The sequence below is a fragment of the Ceratotherium simum genome, chromosome 15 (genome assembly GCF_057802395.1).
Source record: "Ceratotherium simum simum isolate JZ-2026a chromosome 15, ASM5780239v1, whole genome shotgun sequence".
Classification (NCBI taxonomy): Eukaryota; Metazoa; Chordata; class Mammalia; order Perissodactyla; family Rhinocerotidae; genus Ceratotherium; species Ceratotherium simum.
Window position 1 is genome coordinate 5,263,713 of NC_141914.1, and position 23,396 is coordinate 5,287,108.

The 23,396-nt window shown below is 42.1% G+C and overlaps 1 protein-coding gene and 1 pseudogene across 2 annotated transcripts; one reads left to right on the forward strand and one right to left on the reverse strand.

Annotated features, from left to right (window-relative positions):
• Positions 1–1,755: 1,755 nt before the first annotated feature.
• Positions 1,756–18,101, forward strand: LNP1 (leukemia NUP98 fusion partner 1). 2 transcript variants are annotated; one of them, XM_087439417.1, is made up of 4 exons: positions 1,777–1,932; positions 12,542–12,598; positions 12,683–12,913; positions 17,649–18,101. In XM_087439417.1, the coding sequence occupies exons 1-4, from the start codon at positions 1,777–1,779 to the stop codon at positions 17,796–17,798; spliced, it is 594 nt and encodes a 197-aa protein (XP_087295543.1). In that variant the 3' UTR covers positions 17,799–18,101. The 2 variants fall into 2 exon arrangements, with proteins under 2 accessions (XP_004440012.1, XP_087295543.1); XM_004439955.3 differs by lacking the exon at positions 12,542–12,598 and having other exon boundaries at positions 1,756–1,932.
• A 1,071-nt stretch (positions 18,102–19,172) lies between these two features.
• LOC147915109 (U6 spliceosomal RNA) lies at positions 19,173–19,266 on the reverse strand (annotated as a pseudogene).
• Positions 19,267–23,396: the final 4,130 nt, after the last annotated feature.

Sequence of the window (23,396 nt, forward strand, 5' to 3'; positions counted from 1 at the left end):
TAACCACTTGCGCCACCGGGCTGGCCCGAAAAAACACTTCTGTCTTAGGAGGAATAGAAATGAAGAGGTTTATCCATAGTCAAGTTTTGTGGACAGACCTGGTCCTGTTTTCCCAAAAGAAGTTATTTGGTTTCTTTCTTTAATAACAGAGATAACCAACAGGGATGGCATACACTTATAACTTTTCCTTTCTCATCTGGGTCGTTGAGAAACAGGCGTCCTCCATTCCCTAATAAAAATATTACAAAGTAACAAGCATACATCTCTGGCCATTTAAAACAAGAAATAAAAATGTTGCAAGCCATGTTATGCTTTCGTTACTTTCCCTTAGTAACATAAATTGTGGTACCATGCTCTGAGCCTATCTTTTTGCAGCTCAAGTAAGAATTTTCAAATGGAAAATGGCCAAGAATACCTCTAGAAATGCAAGGTTTCTCAAAGGTTTCTTGGAATACAGGCAGAATGGTGGGGAGGGCCTGGGCTTTGTCATTTTGCTCCTTGCTTCAAACTTGGCTGTGCCGCTTACTAGTCATTTCACCTTGGGCCAGTGATGATCTATTTGAATCTCAATTTCCTCATCTATAAAATGTAATACAAGTCTCCCAGTCACAGCGTTGTTACAATGAAAATAGCATACATAAAATCCCTGGCTCTGTGACTCAATAAATATAATATTCTCCTTACCTCGAAAAAAATGCCCACTAGAAGACGGGGACTATAACGCTCATAGAAGCTTTATTTTCTTATAGTCCCAACTGGAGACAACCCAAATGACCATCAGTTGTAGACTGAAGAAAGAAATGGAGGATATTCATGCAATGTAATATTACACAGTATGAACTATTGTTTCTGCAAAAACGTGGATAAATCTCACCAACATAATGCTGAATGACACGAAATAATACATGCTGTATAATTCCATTGAAAGAAAGTTCAAAAACAGGCAAAATTAATCTGTGGTGACAGAGATCAGAAGTGGTAACCTTTTGGAGGGAGGATGGATTGGGAGGGGGAGAGGGAGCCGGCTGGGGTGCTGGAAATGTTCTATGTCTTCACCTGCATGGTGGTGATTATACAGGGGGATATGTACATAAAAATTCCACAAACTATGCACTTAAGACTTTTACATTTTACACGTACATGTGCATTACTTACATTTATGCATGTGTAAATAATACGTCAATAAAAAAAAACCCTGCTCCCTTTGCCCTAGGAGCTGGATTTTATATCAATATCCATCTTATATATCAGGAGAGTATCTAGATCTAGATATGACAGGTCAATAGCTGGCCATCTTGCAGGCTGCAGTCTGTCCCTTGTAAGTGACCCATTTCAGAGCTGGCCTGGAGCTGACAGGCATATTGTGAGGGTCATGCTCCATCACCATTGACAGCTGGAGATGCCATCACACACCTTTGGCAGCAAAGCACAGGGAAAACCAGGCAGTAGACCGTGATTCCCACCCTCAGGCTGCAAGGCACAAGCCCCAGCAATGGAAGGATTAAAAGCCTCTCAATTCAAAAAGACAGGGGGAGGGGAGGAGAATGTGGGCTGCACAATTTATAAATAGACATTACCCGAGGCTGCCTGATGGTGAAGTGGTTGTTTAGTAAATCTTTCTCCTTTAAGGATTCCATTATCAGAGACCATTCGAAAATACCAGTTTTCTTTCGTCTTTTGGGGGAGATCCTGGCTTTCATCAAGTCAGCCCTGTTGGATGATATTTCTCTCTGCCAGATCTGGGCATAGGCCTTCGGTATTTTGAATCACCTTCTCATGGAGCACAGAGATGATGATGATGAGGATGTGTCTTTTGCCAAATGGATGAGCAGCTTCTGGGGTCACAGCTGGATAGAGGAGGATGAAAGAGGACTCCGGGACCGCCGCGGATCACAAGACGCCAGTTACAGGAAAACCTCCCTGCCCTGCCCAGTGAGTTACCTTCATGGAATGGAGGGAGAGCAGGACTGGGGAGGGGAATTCTCCTGGATAATTTTCGAAGATTCCTTTGGTATAAAGTATTCTTTGGTTGGAAATCAGTACTTCCAAATCTTTTCTTATACCCACAAAAATCCCTTTTATCATTTTATCTTGTCCTCCAAGGGACGTGATTTTCATCTACTAGGTAATGATTTCTTCATTTTTAGTAGCCTAAGATGTCTTTAACTGCTATTCAGAGCTTCTGATAAGCCTGAGATAAGCCTGCTGAGTGATAGTATAATTCAAGCCAAAGGAAAGAACCTTGGTGGTATAGTCAGTCTGTGTAGCATGGGTGTGAATCTATGTGTGATTTCCAATCGTCTTTTTGAAACCCTGAAAGTAGCTCCACTATTTGGTGACCTCTAAGGAATCGGGGATCCCACATAGTAAATCACTACCTTTGGTAAATTGGATATACTTGTTCTTCTGGTTCCCAATGGTTTCCTGACGGGGGAGAAAGCCAAAATCCTCCCGCCCTCAGCACTGTTCTCCCATGGCCAGGCAGAGCGCCCAGCATCTAGGCAGCAGGATTCGAGCAGGAAGGCTCCCAGGACGGGTGTGGGTGCCCTGACCAGGTGTGGACAGGGCAGCAGGTACAGGCAGCAGTTCTCTCTGCTCAACTGCAGCGCTAGAGGACGCCACAGTAGACGGGCATGGCCTCTGCTTCACAGGGACACAGCCATCACAAGTAGCCTAGAATTCCAGCTACCGGAGAATACTTCCTCAACCCCCTGCTTCTGCCAACCCCAAAACCAAGTAAGTTCAGGGTAATGTTATTTTACTTTATTTTATTTTTAGCTCCAGAGTTCCCAGATGCATAATGCCTGTGAGCTATAGTAAGGCGTGTAAGGCAACCTCTTACTCCAGTGATGGGCGAGTTTGAGGAAGGAGACCTCTTTGAGACACGCATATTTGAAAAGAGATATCTTACCAAATGCATGCTCAGGACAAAGGGCAAGTTCTAACACCTCTTTAAACTTCAGGTTCCTTACTTGCAAAAGAAGAGGGTTGGACTGGATGGTCTCCGAGAACCCTTCTAGCTCTAACTTTCTATGATTCTGTTATAAACACCTGTTTATCACACTCTCATTTTAATCTCTTTTAGTCCACACTGAGCAAGATATTCATAATGTGTGAGCCAGAAGTATGAGTAGTTCCCAGGTTCCAGACAGTGGGAACCAGTGAGGAACAAAGAGAAAAATCATGATTTACTATTTATCACAATAGCCATTTGGAGCCACAGGTAATATGAAAACAAAGGAAAAAACATGACTGATAAAATATTGTTTCTTGAATATATCTTAGCATCTATTAGACTTACAAAATCTACCTTATATAGAGAAACCACTGAAGGGGAAGAAGACTATCCTCTATCCACTCTGGGTCCTTTCTGGCTGGGCTACAAATTAAATTGACATGAGATCAAATAGCAGGAGAAAATCAAAGCTTTATAACAGGTATACATGGGAGAGAACCAGGGAAACTGAGTATCTCGGCAAAATGGCAGAGGTTCTCTTCTTAAATAGATCGGGGAAAGACAAAGGAGGATGTTGGGAGTGGGGGAGTCAGTTATGGGAGATTACCAGAAAAGCACAGTAAACAAGAGTGAAGTTATTATGCAGATTTAAGGCCTCACCTTCCGCATTGACAAGTTTCTAGAGATGAGGTCATCCCCTCCTTTTCCCAGTACAGAGAGAGAGATAGCTTTATAAATGGAGATGTCCCTTACAAATGTAAATGTTTGGTAAACAAAACTTTGATAAGAATGGGCTTAGCAAGGACCCTCCTAGTCTATGGATACCCAGAGGTATCCATGGTGATGGCCTGTCCTGGGAACAGGCCTTCTATCTTAAATCCTTTTAGACAGTTAGTGGGGGTGGGGAGGTCAAAGTGTCTTTCAGAAAATAATCAAGGTAAAGAGACATATTTTGAGGTGGCCAATTCTGATCCCCATCACCACTTTTAGGTTGCAATGTTATTTGCCTTAAACTATTGGAGAATGGCAGAATTTGTTATGTATGACATTTCTGAAAGTTGTCCTTATGATATCTTTTTCTGCTTGTATCCGCTTTGGGCATTTGCCTGAATTAACCTGTTTAGATTCTCTGAGTCAACAACACATTCCATAATGATCATAAAGCATGTGTTTATCTAGGGAGACAAAGCATGGAATAAAAGTGGCAATCTGGGTGAATAGGGTAGCCAGCACACAAGCACAGAACACAGATCAGGGGACCCAGGGCGATGTGGGCAGAGCCCAGAAAACAGTGAAGGGGACTGATTCGTTGTTCTCCACTCACATACTGCTATATATCTGTGACATGAATCTGTAGTTGGATATGTAACTTTTCCTAATTCTAAAATGTGCTGAGGGCCGGCCCCGTGGCTTAGCGGTTAAGTGCGCGCGCTCCGCTGCTGGTGGCCCAGGTTCGATCCCGGGCACGCACCGGCGCCCCGCTTCTCCAGCCATGCTGAGGCCACATCCCACATACAGCAACTAGAAAGATCTGCAGCTATGACCTACAACTATCTGCTGGGGCTTTGGGGGAAAAAATAAATAAATAAAATTATAAACAAAAATAAAAAATAAAATGTGTTCAAATTTTTCTTACGTTAGTGATACGAGAACAAATGGGTTATCATATTTTGTGTTTTGCTTTGAGCTTAATGAAAATAACTTAAACAGAAAAACTTCCTCTTAGCCTTATCTTTTTTCTTCTCTCCCCATTGCTCCAACTGAAGGCCCTTCCCTCTCAGAACCTATTAATAACCTACATCCATCAGCATCACCTGTGTAGGAAGAGAAGCGTTTTCCCCTTCTTTCCTATTTGAGTGTGGTTTCTAATATGGCTTTATCAGCCTCATGATTCTTGCGGAACCATAGTGATGGGGCATTAGTTCATTGTACATATTTATTGAACACCTACTATGTGCTAGACATTGTGCAGGGCACAGTAGGATTACAGGCTAAAAGAAGACATACATGGTCTCTGTGCATGTGGAACTTCCAGTCTAGCAGGAAAAACAAATTTGGCAGAAAGAACCAGATAGACAAGGGGTAAAGCTTGGTCATTCTCAAAGAACACCAGACTCGTAATCTGTGATTGCTGATTTAAAGTGAATAAAGAAAATCTAACTTTGTGGTCCTGATGTCCTTGGTGAAAACAAGAGGTAACATGAAGTCTCTTCTGTTATTAAACTGATCTGCCTTCTCCATCCGTCATCATGTGAATACAAAACTGAAGTAAAACAGTTCCATATCACTTATTTATTAGACTTGTTGAAAGTAGATTCTAATACTTTAGTCTATTCGGCTCTCCAGTCATCTTCTCCTGTAGCTTAGCATGGCTCTCTTTGCATCGTTTTGTGTAGTTTGGGCCGATGGAAGGGGGGATTACGCTAAAGGACAGACCTCTTCAAGGAGGAATTGAGTTCCTGGCCGAGGGCTCGCTAACTCTAAATGGCCTTTCTCAGGGCTTCTTCTCTGCTCCAAGGCAGGCATAATATGTGCTTGCCCGCATGATATAATTTGAAGGCACAGAAAATAAGCCTCTACACCCAAGGGTTGTTTTGCTTTTTTTAAAAAAATCACCTTTAACCCATTTTATGTTTTCTCTACATAGTCTCAATTTAAAATAGTGGAAGATATTTTTAATTTTTATCCCCGATTGGTCTGAAGGTCGCTGCACATTCTCGTTATTAGAGTGTCTCATTACAGGGTGGTTCTCCTGCAATTGCTCACCGCAGGGGTGGGCGGGACACGACCCCCTTAGAGGATTTCTCACAAACCTAGAGAGGGAAGGGATGCCCTCAAGTTTCATGATTGACAGGGGTTTCTTGTTTTTCAGATTAAATTTATTTAATTTCAGTAGGAGACAATGCCTTAATCCAGAGAAATGAAACTAGTGACAAACTTCAGGAATCAGGGACAGCTCTATGGAGGAGATTTTAGCAGTGTTCTGTGGACTTATTTTCTCTCTTCTACTGGATGCTAAGGTAGAGGAGTGGCTAGAAAGACCGCAGAAAGGAGTGGTGAAGAGGGAGGGCTCTGGCCTCCCAGTGTCTACTATCAGTAGCTTAACTCTGAGCAAGTTACTTCACATCCCTCTGCCTCAGAGTCGCCGTATGTAAATGGATTGATGACAGCAGCGTATACCTCTTCAGGGTGTTGTGAAGATTCAATGAGTAACGTATATGAAGTGCTTGGGACAGTGCCTGGTCCAAATAAGTACCTATTCTTCTTCTTCTTCTTATATGTCAGAGGTGTTGAAACTTGGAAATTTTTTTCCAGATGCTTTCAGTTAATTACTGCAAAAAGTTCTGAAGTCTTTCACTTTGCCTTTCTCTCATTGTCTTTAGTGTTTCTCTTTCTCTTTTATATGGCAATAGGAAGATAGTTGGAAATTTTATCTTGAAGATTGACATACAGCACATATTCTGTTATGAATCAAATGTCTGTTTCTCCCCTAGATCCATATGTTGAAGCCCTAACCCCCAATGTGATGGTATTGGAGATGGGGCCTTTGGGAGGTGATTAGGTTTAGATGAGGTCATGAGGGAGGGGCCCTGTAGGATGGGATTTGTGCCTTTATAGGAAGAGATACCAGAGAGCTTGCTCTCTCTCTCTTCACATCCATGTCCCAAGGAAAAGCCATATGAGCACACAGAGAGAAGGTGGCCATCTGCAAGCCAGGAAGAGGGCCTCACCAGGAACTGAATAGACCACCACCTTGATCTTGGACTTCCCAGTCCTCTAGAATTGTGAGAAATAAATTTCTGTTGTTTAAGCCACCCAGTCTATGGTATTTTGTTATGGCAGCCTGAGCTGACTAGACATTTTCATACCAAGAAGGGTGACTGGACAGTGGAGAACTAGTGGGGAAATATTACTATACAAGACAGAATTCAATGTCACTGGGGTTATGATCTCAGTGACATGTGGTTTAGTTGGGCTTAGTTTGGCTACTTCAGTTTCTGGATAAGAAAGACAAGTCCTTGAATCGCCCTCTAGGAGAAGGTTCCAGTGTCTCAGGCATGGAGCATCAGAAGCTCCAAGGAGTTTCTTCTTCTTTTTTTTTTTTTGTGAGGAAGATCAGCCCTGTGCTAACATCCGATGACAATGCTCCTCTTTTTGCTGAGGAAGACTGGCCCTGGGCTAACATCTGTGCCCATCTTCCTCTACTTTATATAGGACGCCACCACAGCATGGCTTTACAAGCCGTGCGTTGGTGTGTGCCCGGGATCCGAACCCGCGAACACTCGGGCCGCTGCAGTGGAGTGCGCACACCTAACTGCTACACCACCGGGCCGGCCCCCAAGGAGTGTCTTCTATTGCTCTCCTTTGTTTAGCAAGCTGTGGCTTATGATAGGTCTTGATGACAGTTTCACATTGATTTACTATGTAATGGTATGACAGAGCAGGGTCCATTCACTTCCCCAATTAAAAAAATTTTATTTTACTGAATAGTTCAAAATATCCTTTAATTTCCCTAAAAGATGTCTAGTGGATGGTATTGAGCTTATATTTATTATTTCTAAAAGAGCTACCATTTTACCAGTTAAACACTCGGATCTTTTGTTTCTGATGCTGTTTCCGTGTATGGCTAGTCTACTAATTTACAGCCCTTTTGGTTCTGGTGATAACATTAGACTATGTATAAAATATTCCTCACATAAAATTCTCTCGGAATTACTCCTCAAGACCTACAAATAACTATTATTACTCTTATAATAGAATTGTGTTATAGCTGGTACATTGCTAAAAGTCACATTTACAGGCCATTTCACATAGAAGTAGAATGCAGTTGCTGCCGTCAAAGATGAAAGTTTAGGATTATTAATCCAAGAACGAGACGTCTTGGGCCTGGCCCTTCGTGTCTCCAGGGAGGGCACTGGTCACATCAGTCTTAGGTGAGTCACTTAGTCAAGCTAAGATTCATTTTCTTTGTCTGTGAAAGGGAAGAATGACTCCCTTGTAAGATTTATTCTGGGGTTAGAGACAAGGACAGGGTCCCCGGCACTGTGCGCTGACATGGGTCCTGCACCTGGATCTTTCTCCTCGCTGTCTCTCATCTTGCTGTTAACGGGTGGCTCCGTGCTTGCGTTTACTCAGCGGGCAGGAGGGGTCCAACTGAAGGGGGATTGCAGGATAAAGAACATCAAGTAGTCATGCTCTTGAAGCGAAGATATTACATAACCAATTTCTTTTTAAGGGGGAACCTATGACTTGGGGTCAGAGAGTGCATAGGACTTTTCTTTGACAGAAATGGTTTTCTGGGACCACAGGGGAAACAACTATGCTGTTTAGAACACTCTTCTGTAATTCGAGTCATGGCACTGTGTAGTTATTGCTCCCAAAGGCAGTGCCTGCTGCTGGCTTTGTAGCCTGGGGGCCCGGGAGCCCAGCTGGTGAGCTCAGAGTTGGGGGGAGGGGGTCCCGTCCCAGTGCCTGAGCCTGCTTCACGGTGTGGGAGATGGACCAGGAAGGTTCGTCCACGGCTGTGGAGGCGACAAGTACATACTTTGTAAAAATAAGCTATTTAGGGCATTGGTTCATGTCTTTGTGAGGGAAATTTCGTTAGAAAGGCAGATAAAATTCCAAAAATAGAGCTTGCATAGTAAGTAAACATTTTTAAAAGTGGGAGGTGCTGGCCCGGTGGCACAGCGGTTAAGTGCGTGCGCTCCACTTCAGAGGCCTGGAGGTCGCAGATTCGGATTCTGGGCGCGCACCGACCCACCGCTTGTCAAGCGACAGTGCGGCAGCGTCCCATATAAAGTAGAGGAAGATGGGCAAGGATGTCAGCCTAGGGCCAGTCTTCCTCAGCAAAAATAAATAGAAAAAAGTGGGAGCTTCTCCCTGTAACCAACTAGAGTGCTCTCTTTTAAGCTTGTTTCCCACAAAGCCCCACACCAAAACCACAACCTGGAAAGCCCATCGATATAAAGAGATATTAAGTGTACACCTTATTCATCTTGTGTTCGAAAGTCTTGCCATTCTTTTCAGGCCTCTCAATGGAAGAGGACATTTGTACAAACATCTGCATTTCATTCCCAGTGTTAATTTGTAAATTTTATTTTAAAAATTTTATCATGGTAGGAAAACTTAATATGAGATCTACCCTCTCAGTAAGTTTTTAAGTGTACAACACAGTACTGTTAGCTATGGGCACGGTGTTGTGCAGCAGGTCTCTAGAACTTACTCATCGTGCATGGCTGAAATTTTATACCCGTTGATCAGCAACTGCTCATTTCCCCTCTCCTCAGCCCGTGGCAACCACCATTCTGTTTCTTCCTTCTATGAGTTTGACTATTTTAGATGCTTCAGATAAGTGGAATCCTGCAGTATTTGTCCTTCTGTGTCCCAATCACAAATTTTTTAAGAATTATATTTTTCCTGATAGTATAATACACAATCACTGAAGAAAAGTTAGAAAATACTAAAAAGGAGAAGGAAGAAAACAATCCCACGTCACAGAGGAAAGCTTTGATCACAGTTTGGTAAGTCCTAAGATTGCCCACCTTGTGGTATTACCCTACGCCAAACCCCTCGACGCTTCTCCATTGCAGCCCTCCTCACACCTCTCAGGCTCCGAGCTTCCCGGTCCCACAGGCGTCTCTTCCTTGCCCGGCAGCAAGCTCCTTCTCTGGCCAGGCCTCTGCACATACGGTGTGCGTCCTCAGCCAGAAAAGCAGTCCCTGTTCCCTAAGGAACTCTGCTCATCCTTCAGATTGTAGCTTAATCATCACACCTACACAGAAGTCTCCGCTGATCCTCCCAGCCACCCCAACACCCACCCAAACATACATAGTTTACTCTGCTATACCCTCTCATTGTACCTTGAACTTTCCCTCTAGAGCACCTGGCCAAGGATGTAGGCATGTGCCCTATTTGTTTAACGTCTATCTCGCACGCAGACATGGTCCCCCAAGAGGGGGACTCTGTGCCTGTTTTGCTCCCCAGCTTATCCACAGCACAAGTACCATGTCTGACCTACAGTCAATGGACCAATATATACAGATTTACCTCATGCATGTGAGCAGCTTTACAAATCTTGAACCATATTTCTGATTATTGTTTGAGAGTAAGTTTCCAGACATGTGCATTGGTTTGCTAGGGCCACCATAACAAAATACCACAGACTGGGCAGCTCAAACTACAGAAATTTATCTTCTCACGGTTCTGGAAGTCCAAAATCAAGGTGTCAGCAAGTTTGGCTTCTCCTGAGGCCTCTCTCTTTGGCTTGCAGATGGTTGTACTCTTGCTGTGTCCTCACGTGGTCTTTTCTCTGTGTGAGCACATCCCTGGTCTCTCTTTGTGTGTCCAAATTCCCAGTCAGAGGGCATTAGGGCCTGCCCAAATGGTAGCAGCTCATTTTAACTTAATCTTTAAAGGCCCTATCTCCAAATAAGGTCACATTCTGAGCTACTCAGTGTTAGGGCTTTAACATGTAGATTTTGAGGGAACACAATTCAGCCCATAACAATGTGCAACAGATGGATCCAAGGAGGGGAATATTTTAAGCCTCTTGACACATACTGCCAACGGCTTCCTGGGAAGGCCGTACACATTTATAATCCTATCAGCAAGGCATGACAGTACCGTCCCCCTGCACTCTTGCCAGTGCTGGTATCATTAAGAAATACTTTTTTTTGCTAACCTGAAAGGCAAAATTGTATGTTATTTCATTTTACATAATCTTTGACTACTAATAAGCATAAACAATTCTTACCGCTTGGTATTTCTTTTTCTTTCATTCTTCATACTTTTATTCATCCAATAGATATTTAACAAACCCATGCCATGAATAAGGCAAGGTGTTGTATCCTGGGATTCTAGCAGAGGATGAAACATGGCCTTGACATGATGGAGTGTACAGTCTAATGGAGAAGAGAGACACGTAACAAAATTACCCAATTATTGAGTACAGTCATGCTAAGTATCACAGAGGAGAAGTATGAGATCCCAGGAAAGCATTCAATGGGGATCTAGACCAATCAGGGGGAAGGAAAGGCTTTCTGGGGAAATGTGGTTTCCATGGTGATGAAGAGGCGAGGGGATAGGGTGGTGGGTGAGGTGGCAGACAGAGAGGACCATCTGTGGAAGGGCCTGTGCTGGGCAAGAGCAGGTGAGCTGAGGAACTGACTAAAGACCAGGGAGGCTGTGTCACTGAGGGGGTTGGGGGATAGGGGGACGATGAGGTGCAAAATGAAAAGTGATCAGGTATGGGTTTGTTGTTGTTTTAACTATTCTGGCTGCTGTGGGAACAATGAAATAAAGTGAGTAAGAGTGGCTATAGGGTATCTGCTATGAGGAGGCTGCTGCTGTAATCTGGGTAAAAGATAAGGGTGACTTTGACTAGGGTAGTAACAGTGGTGCTGGAAAACCAGCTGGAAAAAGGTGGATCATTTTGAGAGACACTTGAGAGGTGGGATCTGCTGAGTTGGCAATTGGATGTGGAGGGTGGCTCCTAAGATACTGGCCTGAGTAATTGGACGAATGGTGAGGTCATCTTCTGAGTTGGGGACACTTAAGGAGCAGGTTTAGGGAGGAGAGATGATGAGTTTGGATCTGGACACGTTAGGTCGGATGCCTATGGAATACCAAGAGAACCCGAGTGGGCAGAAGCTCAGAGGCAAGGTCTGGGCTAACAATATAAATGAGGAAATCAGATTATAGCTAGGAATTGAAGTCCAAGGATGAGATATTTAGGGAGACAGTGTAGAGTGAGAAAGTAAAGGAAGGGAAGGGAAACCAGTTTAGAACCTTGAGGAACCCCGACAGTTATGAGCAACTAGAAGAAGTGAGCAAAATGTCTAAAACATGGTGCCGAAAGATCAAAGGGAAACCAAGAGGGTGCGGGCGTAGAAGGCAAGGGGAAGACTTTCCAGAGGGGCCCTCTGGGCTCCAGGGTTGAATGCTGCTGTTGATTAAAGACCACAAAGTGCACAGAAGTTGGCAGCATGGAAACTAGTATCCTGACCAAAATTAGCTGTGGATGCAGAAGCTGGATTGGAATGGGTTGGAGAGTGAGAGAAATTGAGAGAGCGAGTGTCACAGTTCTTTCAAGAAGTTTGGCTTCTCTGAACTGTCTGTCCATTGATCATGTTCCGAATGTGATTTTAACATTGTTGTCACTGTAGTACATGACCTCTGTGTTTGTCTGTATTATGTGAGATATACTTATTTATTTTTAGGATGCTTATTAAACATTAGTAACATGTAGCAAATATTTTAAAAGGGTTTTGGCTACCATTTGATTTGTTTATGTTGCTTTTTATGCACATTAGCTTCATTTGTATATAGGTAAATTAATTTTTTCCTTATGACTTCTTTCATTGCACTTTTGCTTAGAAATTCCTTCTCCATACAGAAATCACATAAATATTTACCTTTGTATTATTTCTTAAATATTTATGGCTTCATTAAAATTTTTTTGTGATCATTTTGGAATTTATTTTTACCTATCAATTTAAGGTGTGGAATGCTCCTCCTACTGGTGGGGCTGGTCATGGGATGTTCTACTTAATGTTTTAACCAACTGACTCTACCGTCTCATTGTAGGAGAAAGCTTCTACTCATCAAGAAAATAACATTTCAGTTCAACATGAGATTTATTTAGTTAGTAATTTATGGGTATTCTGTCTCTGAGCTAATATCGTACAGTCTCTTTATATTGTAAACATTTTTATTCTCTATTCCCAGTTTCCTGTGCTTCCCAGAATCACATCATCTGACAGCCATCCTAGAAGGCGTTCTCATGAGGACCAGGGATTTCAATGCCGTACCCACTTGCGGGCTTACAGAAAATGCTCAGGGGAAGGGTCATTCGGAGAGCCACTGGAATCAACAGGAAGATCCCATTCTAAAGTGCAGGCGTTTTCAGAGTCCTTTGAACAGCAACTGTGCTTTAGAACCAAACACTCTGTCTCTTTGGTATGTAACACAGTTATTGAATATTTCAGCCACTTCAGAAAGGGAAACCCAAAGGGCTCGCCCTCCCCAAGTTTGAGGAGGACAATCTGACTTCTTCCTTTACGGCTTGGTGATGAGATCTTTGAGAAACGGCACTCAGTTTTAGATAGCCCAGATGTGCATAGAATTTTTAATTACTATTTAATTATAAGAATAACTATTACTAATTATTTAATTATTTTCATTGAAGACATCTGGTGTAGGAAGAATTCCTGGAGGACCTTACATGGAATGTTTTTGTCACTGAGGTCCTCTAGTTCTCTGAGACTTGCATCACCCCTGAAATAAATACTTGTGACTCATTCTCCTTTCACTATTTGAAGAGAGAAAAACTGCCCCTACTGCTTCTGTCCTTTCATATCTAATCCAGCGGCGGGTATGATGGTGCTGTGTTCCCCTGTACTTTTAGAAAGGACCCAGAAGGAACTTTCTGGACACTATCTGGTAAGTATCCAGGAGCAGGAACAGCCTGGGCGCTCACAGTGGCCTCGTGGGAGTCTGAGTAAAGCACAATAGAGACGAGCATGAAATGGGGAAGGAATAGAAACTCCACTGATGATGCCCATCTTGATACTTAAAGTAATAAACTAGACATCAATTTGTTGGGGCCAGTTTTTCAACTCTGCACCACGCTCACTGAGTGCCTTTGAGCAAAATACTTCTTTTTTGTGAGTCTTGGGTTTTTCGTTTTACTTTGCAAAACGAGAATAATATGTTTCTGCCATGTAGTAGGCAGAACAAATAAGTGAACGTAGGTGTATTGCCCCCTGGGTCTTGAGCTATGTATGCTCTGTGAATGCACAGGGGAAGATGCTTGGTGCTTCCGACCTCATCGTCTGTCTGAGCACAGTGCTTTCTGCCTGGCACTGATGGCTGTTGGGACTGTCACCATGCACCCTTGCCTCATAGGTGGCACCTCACTTTTGTCAGAGCGACCCTGTGTATCTATGATTCCCTGTCAGTAGGCTGCTCTCTCCACCTGATCGTGACAGGAATAAGGAGGGACGAATAGGGAACACCTGTCACTTAATAGCTATACCTTATTAAGAGTTCCTGTTTCGTTTTTTCTTGATACTGTTTTTTAAAATATGGTTTCAGACTTAGAGCAATGTTGAGAGAATATTACAAAGAATACACTCTTCATCTTGACTCAGTCCAAATGTTAACGTGTTGTCATATTTACGTATATCCTCTCTCTCCTTCCCACCCTCAAACAAGGGCAGAAGAACATTCTCTGACATAAACACAGTACAATAATTTAACTCATGAAATTAACACCAATACAATACTTTCATATCTCATCTATTGACCTTATTCATATTCGGCCAGTTGTCCCAACAATATTCTTTATAGTGAGATTCCAGATCATGTGTAGCAACCAGTTTTCATGTCCCTCTAATCTATTTTATCCTGGAACATTCCTCAGTCTTCCTTGTCTTTCATGACGCTGGCATCTGAAGACTGCAGGCCAGTTATTTATTTATTTATTTATTTATTTATTTATTTATTTATTTATTTATTTATTTATTTATTTATTTATTTATTTATTTATTTATTTATTTATTTATTTATTTATTTATTTATTTATTTATTTATTTATTTATTTATTTATTTATTTATTTATTTATTTAGTGAAGAAGATCAGCCCTGAGCTAAAATCCCATGCCAGGGCCGGCCCCGTGGCGCAGCAGTTAGGTGCGTGTGCTCTGCTGCTGGCGGCGGGGTTCGGATCCCCGGCGTGCACCGAAACAGCGCTTGTTGGGCCATGCTGTGGCGGTGTCCCACAGAAAGTGGAGGAGGATGGGCACAGATGTTAGCTCATGGCCAGTATTCCTCAGCAAAAAGAGGAGGGTTGGCATGGATGTTAGCTCAGGGCTGATCTTCCTTACACACACGCACACACACACACACACACACACTAAATAAATAAGGAAAAAAAAAGGCAATCTTAAAAAAAGAAACAAAACCCGATGCCAATCCACCTCTTTTTGCTGAGGAAGATTGGCCCTGGGCTAACATCTGTGTCCACCTTCCTTTACTTTATCTGGGACGCCACCACAGCACGGCTTGACGAGCGGTGCTTCGGTGCACGCCCGGGACCCGAACTGGCAAACCCCGGGCGGCCAAAGCAGAGCACGCACTTAACCACTGCGCCACCGGCCGGCCCCCCAGTTATTTTTCAGAATGATGCTCAGTTTCAGTTTATCTGATAGTTCCTCATGATTAGATTTGGATTATGAGCTTTCGGCAGGAATAGAACGGAAGTGGAAGAATTCCTGTTTTAAAACTACATGTTAAAGTCATTAATTACAAGAACTCAGGAGACTTACCTGCCTTAAATTCTTTCCAGAACAAGGTAGGGTATAAATATATTTTGAAAAAAATTTTAATCTGAATTGTTCTTTGTTGATTCTGATGGCCTCAGAAAAAATTTCATATAACAACACAACATCTTGTATAACCACTGATATGAAACCATTTGTCAATATTATTATAAGCCCTAAACATGAAATCAGTTTTCTTAGTTAAAAAGATATTCATCACATTATCCCTAAAATACAAACTATGTTTGTTCTATTCATTTTCCAAGTTCTTCTTTTTGAATGCCAAGATAACCAAAGCAGTGTTTTCAACTTTTCGGACTCAAGAACTCTTTTCACAGTTATATATAATAGCTAGAAACCTGCTAGAAATTTACAAAATCATTTAAATCTTTTTTCATTTTATATTATAAATAATTTTAAGTTTAATATTTTATCTTATGTCAGTTTTTAAAGAGTATATTATATAGTTTATCTTAATGCAGGATTAAAAATTCAGAACATACACAGATACTTCAAAACTTTTTCCTATTTAGCAATCAACACATTTTTCTAAAGCTAACTACATTAAAAAAGTGTGATTTGTCAGTAAATTTTAAAATGACATATATTATCTTTTGTTTGGCGGCCAAAAGTATGCTAATATGTCAATTTAAATTTTATGTCTTTTAGCATCAAGAAGAGCTAAAGGGGCTGGCCCCATGGCCCGGTGGTTAAAGTTCCACATGCTCCACTTTGGCAGCCCAGGGTTCGTGGATTCGGATCCCGGGCATGGATCTACACCACTCATCAGCCACACTGTGGTGGTGACCCACATACAAAATAGAGGAAGATTGGCACAGATGTTAGCTCAGGGCAAATCTTCCTCAACAACAACAACAACAACAAAAAAACAAAAAAGAAGAACTAGAAACTACTTGTGTCACTTGATCATGACCAACAACATTAAATTCTTTCATTTTGATGCTGAAAAATTCAATTGGTTTATTTTGATAATTTTACATTTTCTTTCTAAGTGATGAGATAAGAAAAAATACTTCAGGTCATTATTTATGAGCTTTTCTCAGCTAGTCTTTATTCTCAATAAGGGAAAAGCCAAATTGGAAATAATCATCACTATATTTTCTCTTTTTCATACTATTCTCATAGGTGTTAGAGACTTTCATGACTGCTAAATATGAATTTGATCAGACTGATGAATCTAATACAACTGGTGGATCTAATGAAAATAATCTAGAGGCACATTTACAGAGCTGGTGCAATTTTTTAGTTCCTCCTAACTCGTATTTTAACTTCATCATTTGTTTTACTTTCTGTCTTTGGCCTATGGATCATTGTAGATAGAAATAAAACAATCTAGGTATAAAACACTTTAATGCTGTAAAGTGGTCACGGCACCCACCAAAGTAACCAGACACCCTCACAACTCACCCTGCAGGCTCGATTCATGACCTTGTTCCCCTGCCAGCCTCTCACACTGCAGGTGTTCACTCGACAGGCCCTCAGGGTTCCCTGGCCTTTCCAGTTCAAGTGTGGGATGGGGACAGGGGGAGAGTAAAGATTTTATTTGTTTATTTTAAAAACTGAATTGAAAATAGGTACAATCACCACATTTATCAATGCCATTCTGTTGTCTGTAATTCCTTCGAAAGGCACTCCCTGACAGTGGAAACTAAAGAAGCCCCCTCCCCATACTTCCCTATCAGGTCACCCTGTTTACATTTATCATTGTACTTATCACTACCTGGTGTTTTCTTGTTTCCTCTTAGGCTTATTGATTGATTGTCTGTCTCTTGCACCCAGGGGTGACATCTAGGAAGGCAGGTCTCTCTAGTTAGTGCTGTATCTCCGGATCCCAGGACAACAGGATGCGTTCAAGAGCTCAGTGAATGTGGACCCCGAAACCTGGTGGGGAGTGTCAACGTGCTCAGATGTCCCTCATCGACACTGCATTCTTCATACAGTCCTCACGCTGCAACTTAGTGCAAACCCCACTATTAGTAGAATTGAAGGGAGTGACCCAGGCAGGTTAGAATCATCCCTGGTATGATTCACTCGCCACAATCCTTTTCAAAAAGCGCAGGGAGACTGTTAATTTTTTTGTGTGGTGAAATCACACCTCTCCCTACGTCAGAGGGAGAGAGTCGGAGTCGTGTGCAGACTGAGTTTCCTCCACAGACCGTCTGTTGATGCCCAAGCCCCTCTGTTCCTTTGGTTTAGGACTAAAAGCTTTAGCAACACCCTCAGGCTTATGCTAATTCTTTCGTAGACACTAAGATGTGGAAATCTTCCCGATCAGGGCTTTCTTCATTTCTGATAATTAGGAGATATGCGGAAGGTTGTCGGCACATTTCTACCCCTTTCTTCTCTTTCAGGGACCTGAGAGCAGACAGGAGAGAAACGAAAGAGAATGCCTGAGGATGGAGACAGGATCCTGCAAGAAGGTGGAGGAGAGAAGGAGCTGTAGGAAGGAAGAGCACCGAGAGGCGTACATGGCCCCCCTGTTTGAAAAAAGGCCCAAATAATACTGTTTCCACATCACGACCACAGATGCTGCTGTGTTTCTTGAGTCTCGATTCACCATGCCAAGGGGTGGAAGCTGTGAAAGTGTCTGCAGATGCCGAGGGACTTGGAGTGGGCGGTTGGTTCGCTGCTCCCCAAGACAACGTGCGTCATACTCCACTGCTCTGGCATCTTGAGAGCATGATCTGCTCCGTTGCCCTTTTATGGGAATAAGAAGAATAAAAGGCATTTTAATAGAATAAAGTAATTCTTGACAACGTAAAGAAAGGTATTTAAAGAGCCACCCACACATCTTCACCAACCCTTCTTGCACATCAACCTTGAAAATAGTCTGAAATAAAAGTCATTGGTGTGACTCTAAGTTTACTTCCTTATTTAGAAGTAATTGTGGGCCGGCCCCGTGGCTTAGCGGTTGAGTGTGCGCGCTCCTCTACTGGCGGCCCGGGGTTCGGATCCTGGGCGCGCACCGACGCACTGCTTCTCCGGCCATGCTGAGGCCGCGTCCCACATACAGCAACTAGAAGGATGTGCAACTATGACATACAACTATCTACTGGGGCTTTGGGGAAAAAAAAGGAGGAGGACTGGCAATAGATGTTAGCTCAGAGCTGGTCTTCCTCAGCAAAAAGAGGAGGATTGGTATGGATGTTAGCTCAGGGCTGATCTTCCTCACACACACAAAAAAGAAGTAATTGTGTGAGTATGTCTGATGGCCATCATTTAACCAGAACTGGTAACTAACCTGCCAAGTGCTGTGCTGAGGTCTTTAATACATCACCTAAAACAATCCTTACCACTCTGAGGTGGGACCTCTTCTTTTACTTGCTGGTGGAGAAAACTTAAGGTTAGAGAAGTTCAGTAACTCACTGGTGAGGTGGCTGTTAGGGCCGGAGCCCAGTTCATGCTGCCTTGTGCTCCTCACCTGGAGCAGGACCTTCGCTTCCCTTTAGCAGTGGGTCCCGACTTAGGATGTGTGTGAGGTGCGTGTGAATGAGTGATTGTGAGAAAAGCAAGAGTTGGCAGTAGGATACGATTTTGATTGCACGTGTGCAGACTGATTCTCTGAGGTCAGCTTTATGTTCTGGGGTTCGACTTTATGAGGCCATATTCTTATTTATTTATTTATTATCTTTTATTGAGGTATAATTGACATCACATTATATTAGTTTCAGGTGTACAACACAATGATTTGATACTTGTATATATTGTGAAATGATCACCACAGTAAGTCTAGTTAACATCCATCACCACACATGGTTCCAAGTTTTTCTTGTGATGAGAACTTTTAAGATCTACTCTCTTAGCAACTTTCAAATATACAATAGACTATTATTAACCATAGTCACTATGCTGTACATTACATCTTGTGACATTTAAAAAATAGGGGATGCTTCACAAATTTGTGCAGGGGCCATGCCCATCTTCTCTGTATTGTTCCAAATTTAGTGTATGTGCTGCCGAAGCGAGCATTTGTTTTTCCTTAATTTTTTCAGCTTTATGAAGGTATAATTGACAAATACAATTGTATACATTTAAATTGTACAGCATGATGATTTGACATAGAGATACTTTGTGAAATGATTACCACAATCAGGTTAATTAACACATTGAGGCCGTATTCTATCACTGTTTGTTTTTCCCTAGAGGAAAAATACTAGAATTCTCCCAATTTGTTTTTTGTCTCTGTCTTGGATCTTCAAGGGCAGCTAGAGTCTCCATTTTGTAAAGAAGAAGATTTCTCCAAAGTACTTCTCAGAACTGATACTGTAAGTGATCGCTTATGTAAGATAGAAACCAGCTTTGACATAGACAGTAAAAAGAAGGAAAAGGAGAAAGAAAAAAAGAAGAGGAAAACAGGGAAAGAAAAGTAAAATAGCGATGATCTCTGACTTGTGTTCTTTCCGTTTTCACACAACCTGTACCTTCATCCATTTTGGATTGACACTTTAATGGCCTTTTAAACGCAGTATTATGCATTTTCACACATGTAACATATGACCTCAAGCCATCACCTGGTGATGCTTGTCACCACTGCGGGGGAGGGGTGGGCCTGACCCATGTCAAGGTCTGCATGGTGCTGTAGGTGTGGGGAAAATCGTTGTTACTTCACCTGCTTCAGGTACTTTTTAGTCTTGCCCACCAAGTTTCAGATTTGGGGATGTCCGCTCCTCTGCTCTGGCCCTAGGGAAAGGTCTAGGGAGAGGCGGCCCCCCCATGGGAAGGGGTGTTCCCTCGGCCGGTGGCTGGCTGAGACAGTGGCCACCTCCTACTGCAGCCGGGGTACCTGTGAGGGTTCTTCCGCTTCCCGGACTCAAGGATGGCAGGTCCTGGAAAAATCATGATCAGGAATTTTACAATATATTTTATCAAACTGGAAGAAAATCTATTTTCAACACACTTTCAGGACCAGAGTATGCGGAGGAGGCGGGACTCTGAAAAAGAATTCTCCAGCTTATTGCCATTTTTATATCACAAAACAACACTTCTTATAGTAAAAAGTACAGATAAAGGAAAAGAATAAAAATTAAAAGCCTTTTATTGTACCTACTCAGAAATAAATGTGGCTACCACTTTGGTGTATGTCCTTCCAGAATACTATCTAGTGTACATATAGTTACACACATACATCAAAAACTTTTTTCAGACACGAGCTGATTTCAGTTAACTATATAATGTTAACATCTTTTCAAATCAATACAATAGTCTAGTGCATGATTTTAACGGTTCCTTTCCAATAGCTTTAAAACATGCTTACGTCTCTTCTGTCTTAAAAACCTCCCCTCATAATATACCAATAGCTACCGTTTTTGATGTCCAATAGTTACCACCTTAGCTATCTTCTCTTTGACAGAAAACCTCTTGAAGACTTATCTAGACTTCCCCCTCAATTTTCAGGCTGTGGCAATGTGACTTCTATCTTCACTCTCTGTAGAAACTGCTCACATCAAAGTCACCCACGACCTCTTTGCTGTCAAATTCTATGGAAACATTGCTCTGCTTCCTTTGCTCGGCTTTTTGGCAGCTTCTGACGTTGACCACTGTCTCCCTTCTGAAGCTCTCTGTGGCTGTTATGATCCATATTCTCCTGAGTTTCCTTGTGCTTCTCTGACCACTCTTGGTTGGTCTTTGGTGAGGGATCCCTATCCCCTAAATGTTGGTTTTCCTCTGGGCTCTGCCTAGGCACTTCTTTCACTTTCCTGATTCTCTGGGCAATCTCCAATGCTCCCATGGCGTCAGCTCCCCATGTGTTGATGATCCCCACTTCTTTCCCTGTGGTGCAGACCTCTCTCCTGAGCACCGTGCTCATACATCACTGGCCCTTGGACATGGAACCCGCTGCGGGTTTTACAGGCATCTCAAACTCATCTTTTAAAAGTCAACTATTATTTCTTGCCCTGTATGCACCCAGCCTGCCCCTGCTCCTGTGTTCCCTTTCTCAGTGAATGGACGCATCATTGACCAGTTTTCAAGCAATACCCTGGTTGGGTTTGAAGCCATCCGGTGCTCCTCTTGTTCTCCACCCAAATAATCAACTTCTGCCTATCTCGCCTCTAAATGCCACTTGGATCTACCCAATTCCATTCTCACTGCCACTATCCCATTTCAGGCCCTTTATTAGCTTGCCTTGATTCTAACAAAAATGATAATATTTTGGACATATTTGGTTAAATAAAATATCCTATTAAAATTAATTTCTCTTGTTTTTTTCTTCTTTTTTTAATGTGGCTACTAAAAATTTAAAATTACATCTATGTCTCATTATATTTCTATTGGACAGCACTGGTCTATACCCTGACTATTAAGTTTCTTTTTCTATTACTTGAATTTTATTTTTTAAACTCTACTGAGCTTAAAAAGTATTGGAATTTCATTAATCTATGGTGTTATATGGGGTTAACTGGCCTAATACTAGTTTCAACAGTTTAAAGTTTATTATGCCTCATTCTGTCCTTCTTTCCTTCCATCCTTTCCTCTCCAGGTAAAAATGCCTCTGTCCATTCATAGTCTCTTCTGTGCTGTAGTATAACTCACGTAGGTTTATCACATAACGCAAAGAGTTCCTTACATGTCTGTCTTCCCTTCTAGACTGTGAACTCTTAGTGGCAGGAACCATGTCTTAATCACCTTTGCATTCCCAGACCCCAATAGGTGCCTGTCACATAGTAGTGGCTCAATATATGTATAGTTTGAGAGTGTAACTCTAAAGAACCAGGGTCCTAAAACTTGAATTAATTCTGCCTATTTCAGGCAAGACTCTGTCATGTATTATTCTCTTGGAATGAAAAATTGTATTCGCGGTTAATAGTTTCCCCTAAAATGAAAACTTTTTTTTACTTGTAAAAGAAAGATCTGACATACTTTCAAATAATGCAGAGTCATATAAAACAGAAAGGGGCAGTCCTCCGGAAAAGCCCAGTGTCAGAATTATGAACTTCGTGGAGTTCAGCATTACAGTCAAGGCACCCTGGCTACTGTCCTCTAGGGGGCGGACTTGAGCCGACATTGGGACACGTGATGCTGGGCACAGAGAAGCCTGAGTGTCTGCTCAAGGACAAAATCACCACCAGTGCTTTCAAGCAGAAATGAGAGGACTGCAGCATTTCCTACCAAAACGCTTCAAGGTTGGATTAAACAAATGAAATCTTGGGTAATTTTTATGATTTTTATTAATATACTTAAAGGTACACGTGAAGATCCTGGTTATCTCCATGGGGCACAAAATGAGAAAGAGGGCTTAAAATACTGTGTAGGTGATTTACATTTGCAAAATGGGGAATTTTAAACTGACGAAGGGAGAGATTATAAATTCTAATTTTCTCTGTCTTTGGAGTTTTTAACATCCTATTTTAACCTTGGGTTATATAAGTCTGTTTTGGCTGAATTCCTGCTGTAGCTTTGGAGCCAGTTATCATGTTAATTGGCTGAGTACAGTTCTGCCCATCTGCACATATGCAGACATGAGGAAAAGAATAATAGTGAATGAGAAGCCTTGTGCACTGTTGATGGGAATGTAGATTGGTGCAGCCACTATGGAAAATAGTATGGAGGGTTCTCAAAAAATTGAAAATAGGACTACCATATGATCCAGTAATCCCACATCTGGGTATATATCTGAAGGAAACAAAACACTAACTCAAAAACATGTCTGTGCCCCCCCACGTCCATAGCAGCATTTATCTACAATAGCCAAGACATGGAAACCACCTAAGTGTCTGTCGATGGATGAATGGATAAAGAAATTGTAGTATATATACACAATGGAATATTATTAAGCCATAAACAAGAATGAAATCCTGCCATTTGTGACAACATGGATGGACCTTGAGGGCATTATGACAAGTGAAATAAGTCAGACAGAGAGACAAATACTGTGTGATCTCACATATGTGAAATCTAAAAAAAAAAAAAACCAATAAACAAAAACCAAGCTCATAGATACAGAGAACAGATTGGTGGTTGCCAGAAGTGGGTGTATGTGTGTGGGGGTGTGTGCGTGGAATGGGTGAAGAGGGTCAAATGGTACAAACTTCCGGTTATGAAATAAGTAAGTCCTGGGGATGTGATGCACAGCACGGTGACTATAGTTAATAATACTGTAG

Coding starts and splice junctions, on each gene's coding strand:
- LNP1 (XM_087439417.1), top strand. CDS start 1,777: ATGGAGCACAGAGATGATGATGATGAGGATGTGTCTTTTGCCAAATGG. Junction 1,933..12,541: donor AAACCTCCCTGCCCTGCCCA/GTGAGTTACCTT, acceptor GTCTCATTGTAG/GAGAAAGCTTCTACTCATCA. Junction 12,914..17,648: donor CCAAACACTCTGTCTCTTTG/GTATGTAACACA, acceptor CTTCTCTTTCAG/GGACCTGAGAGCAGACAGGA.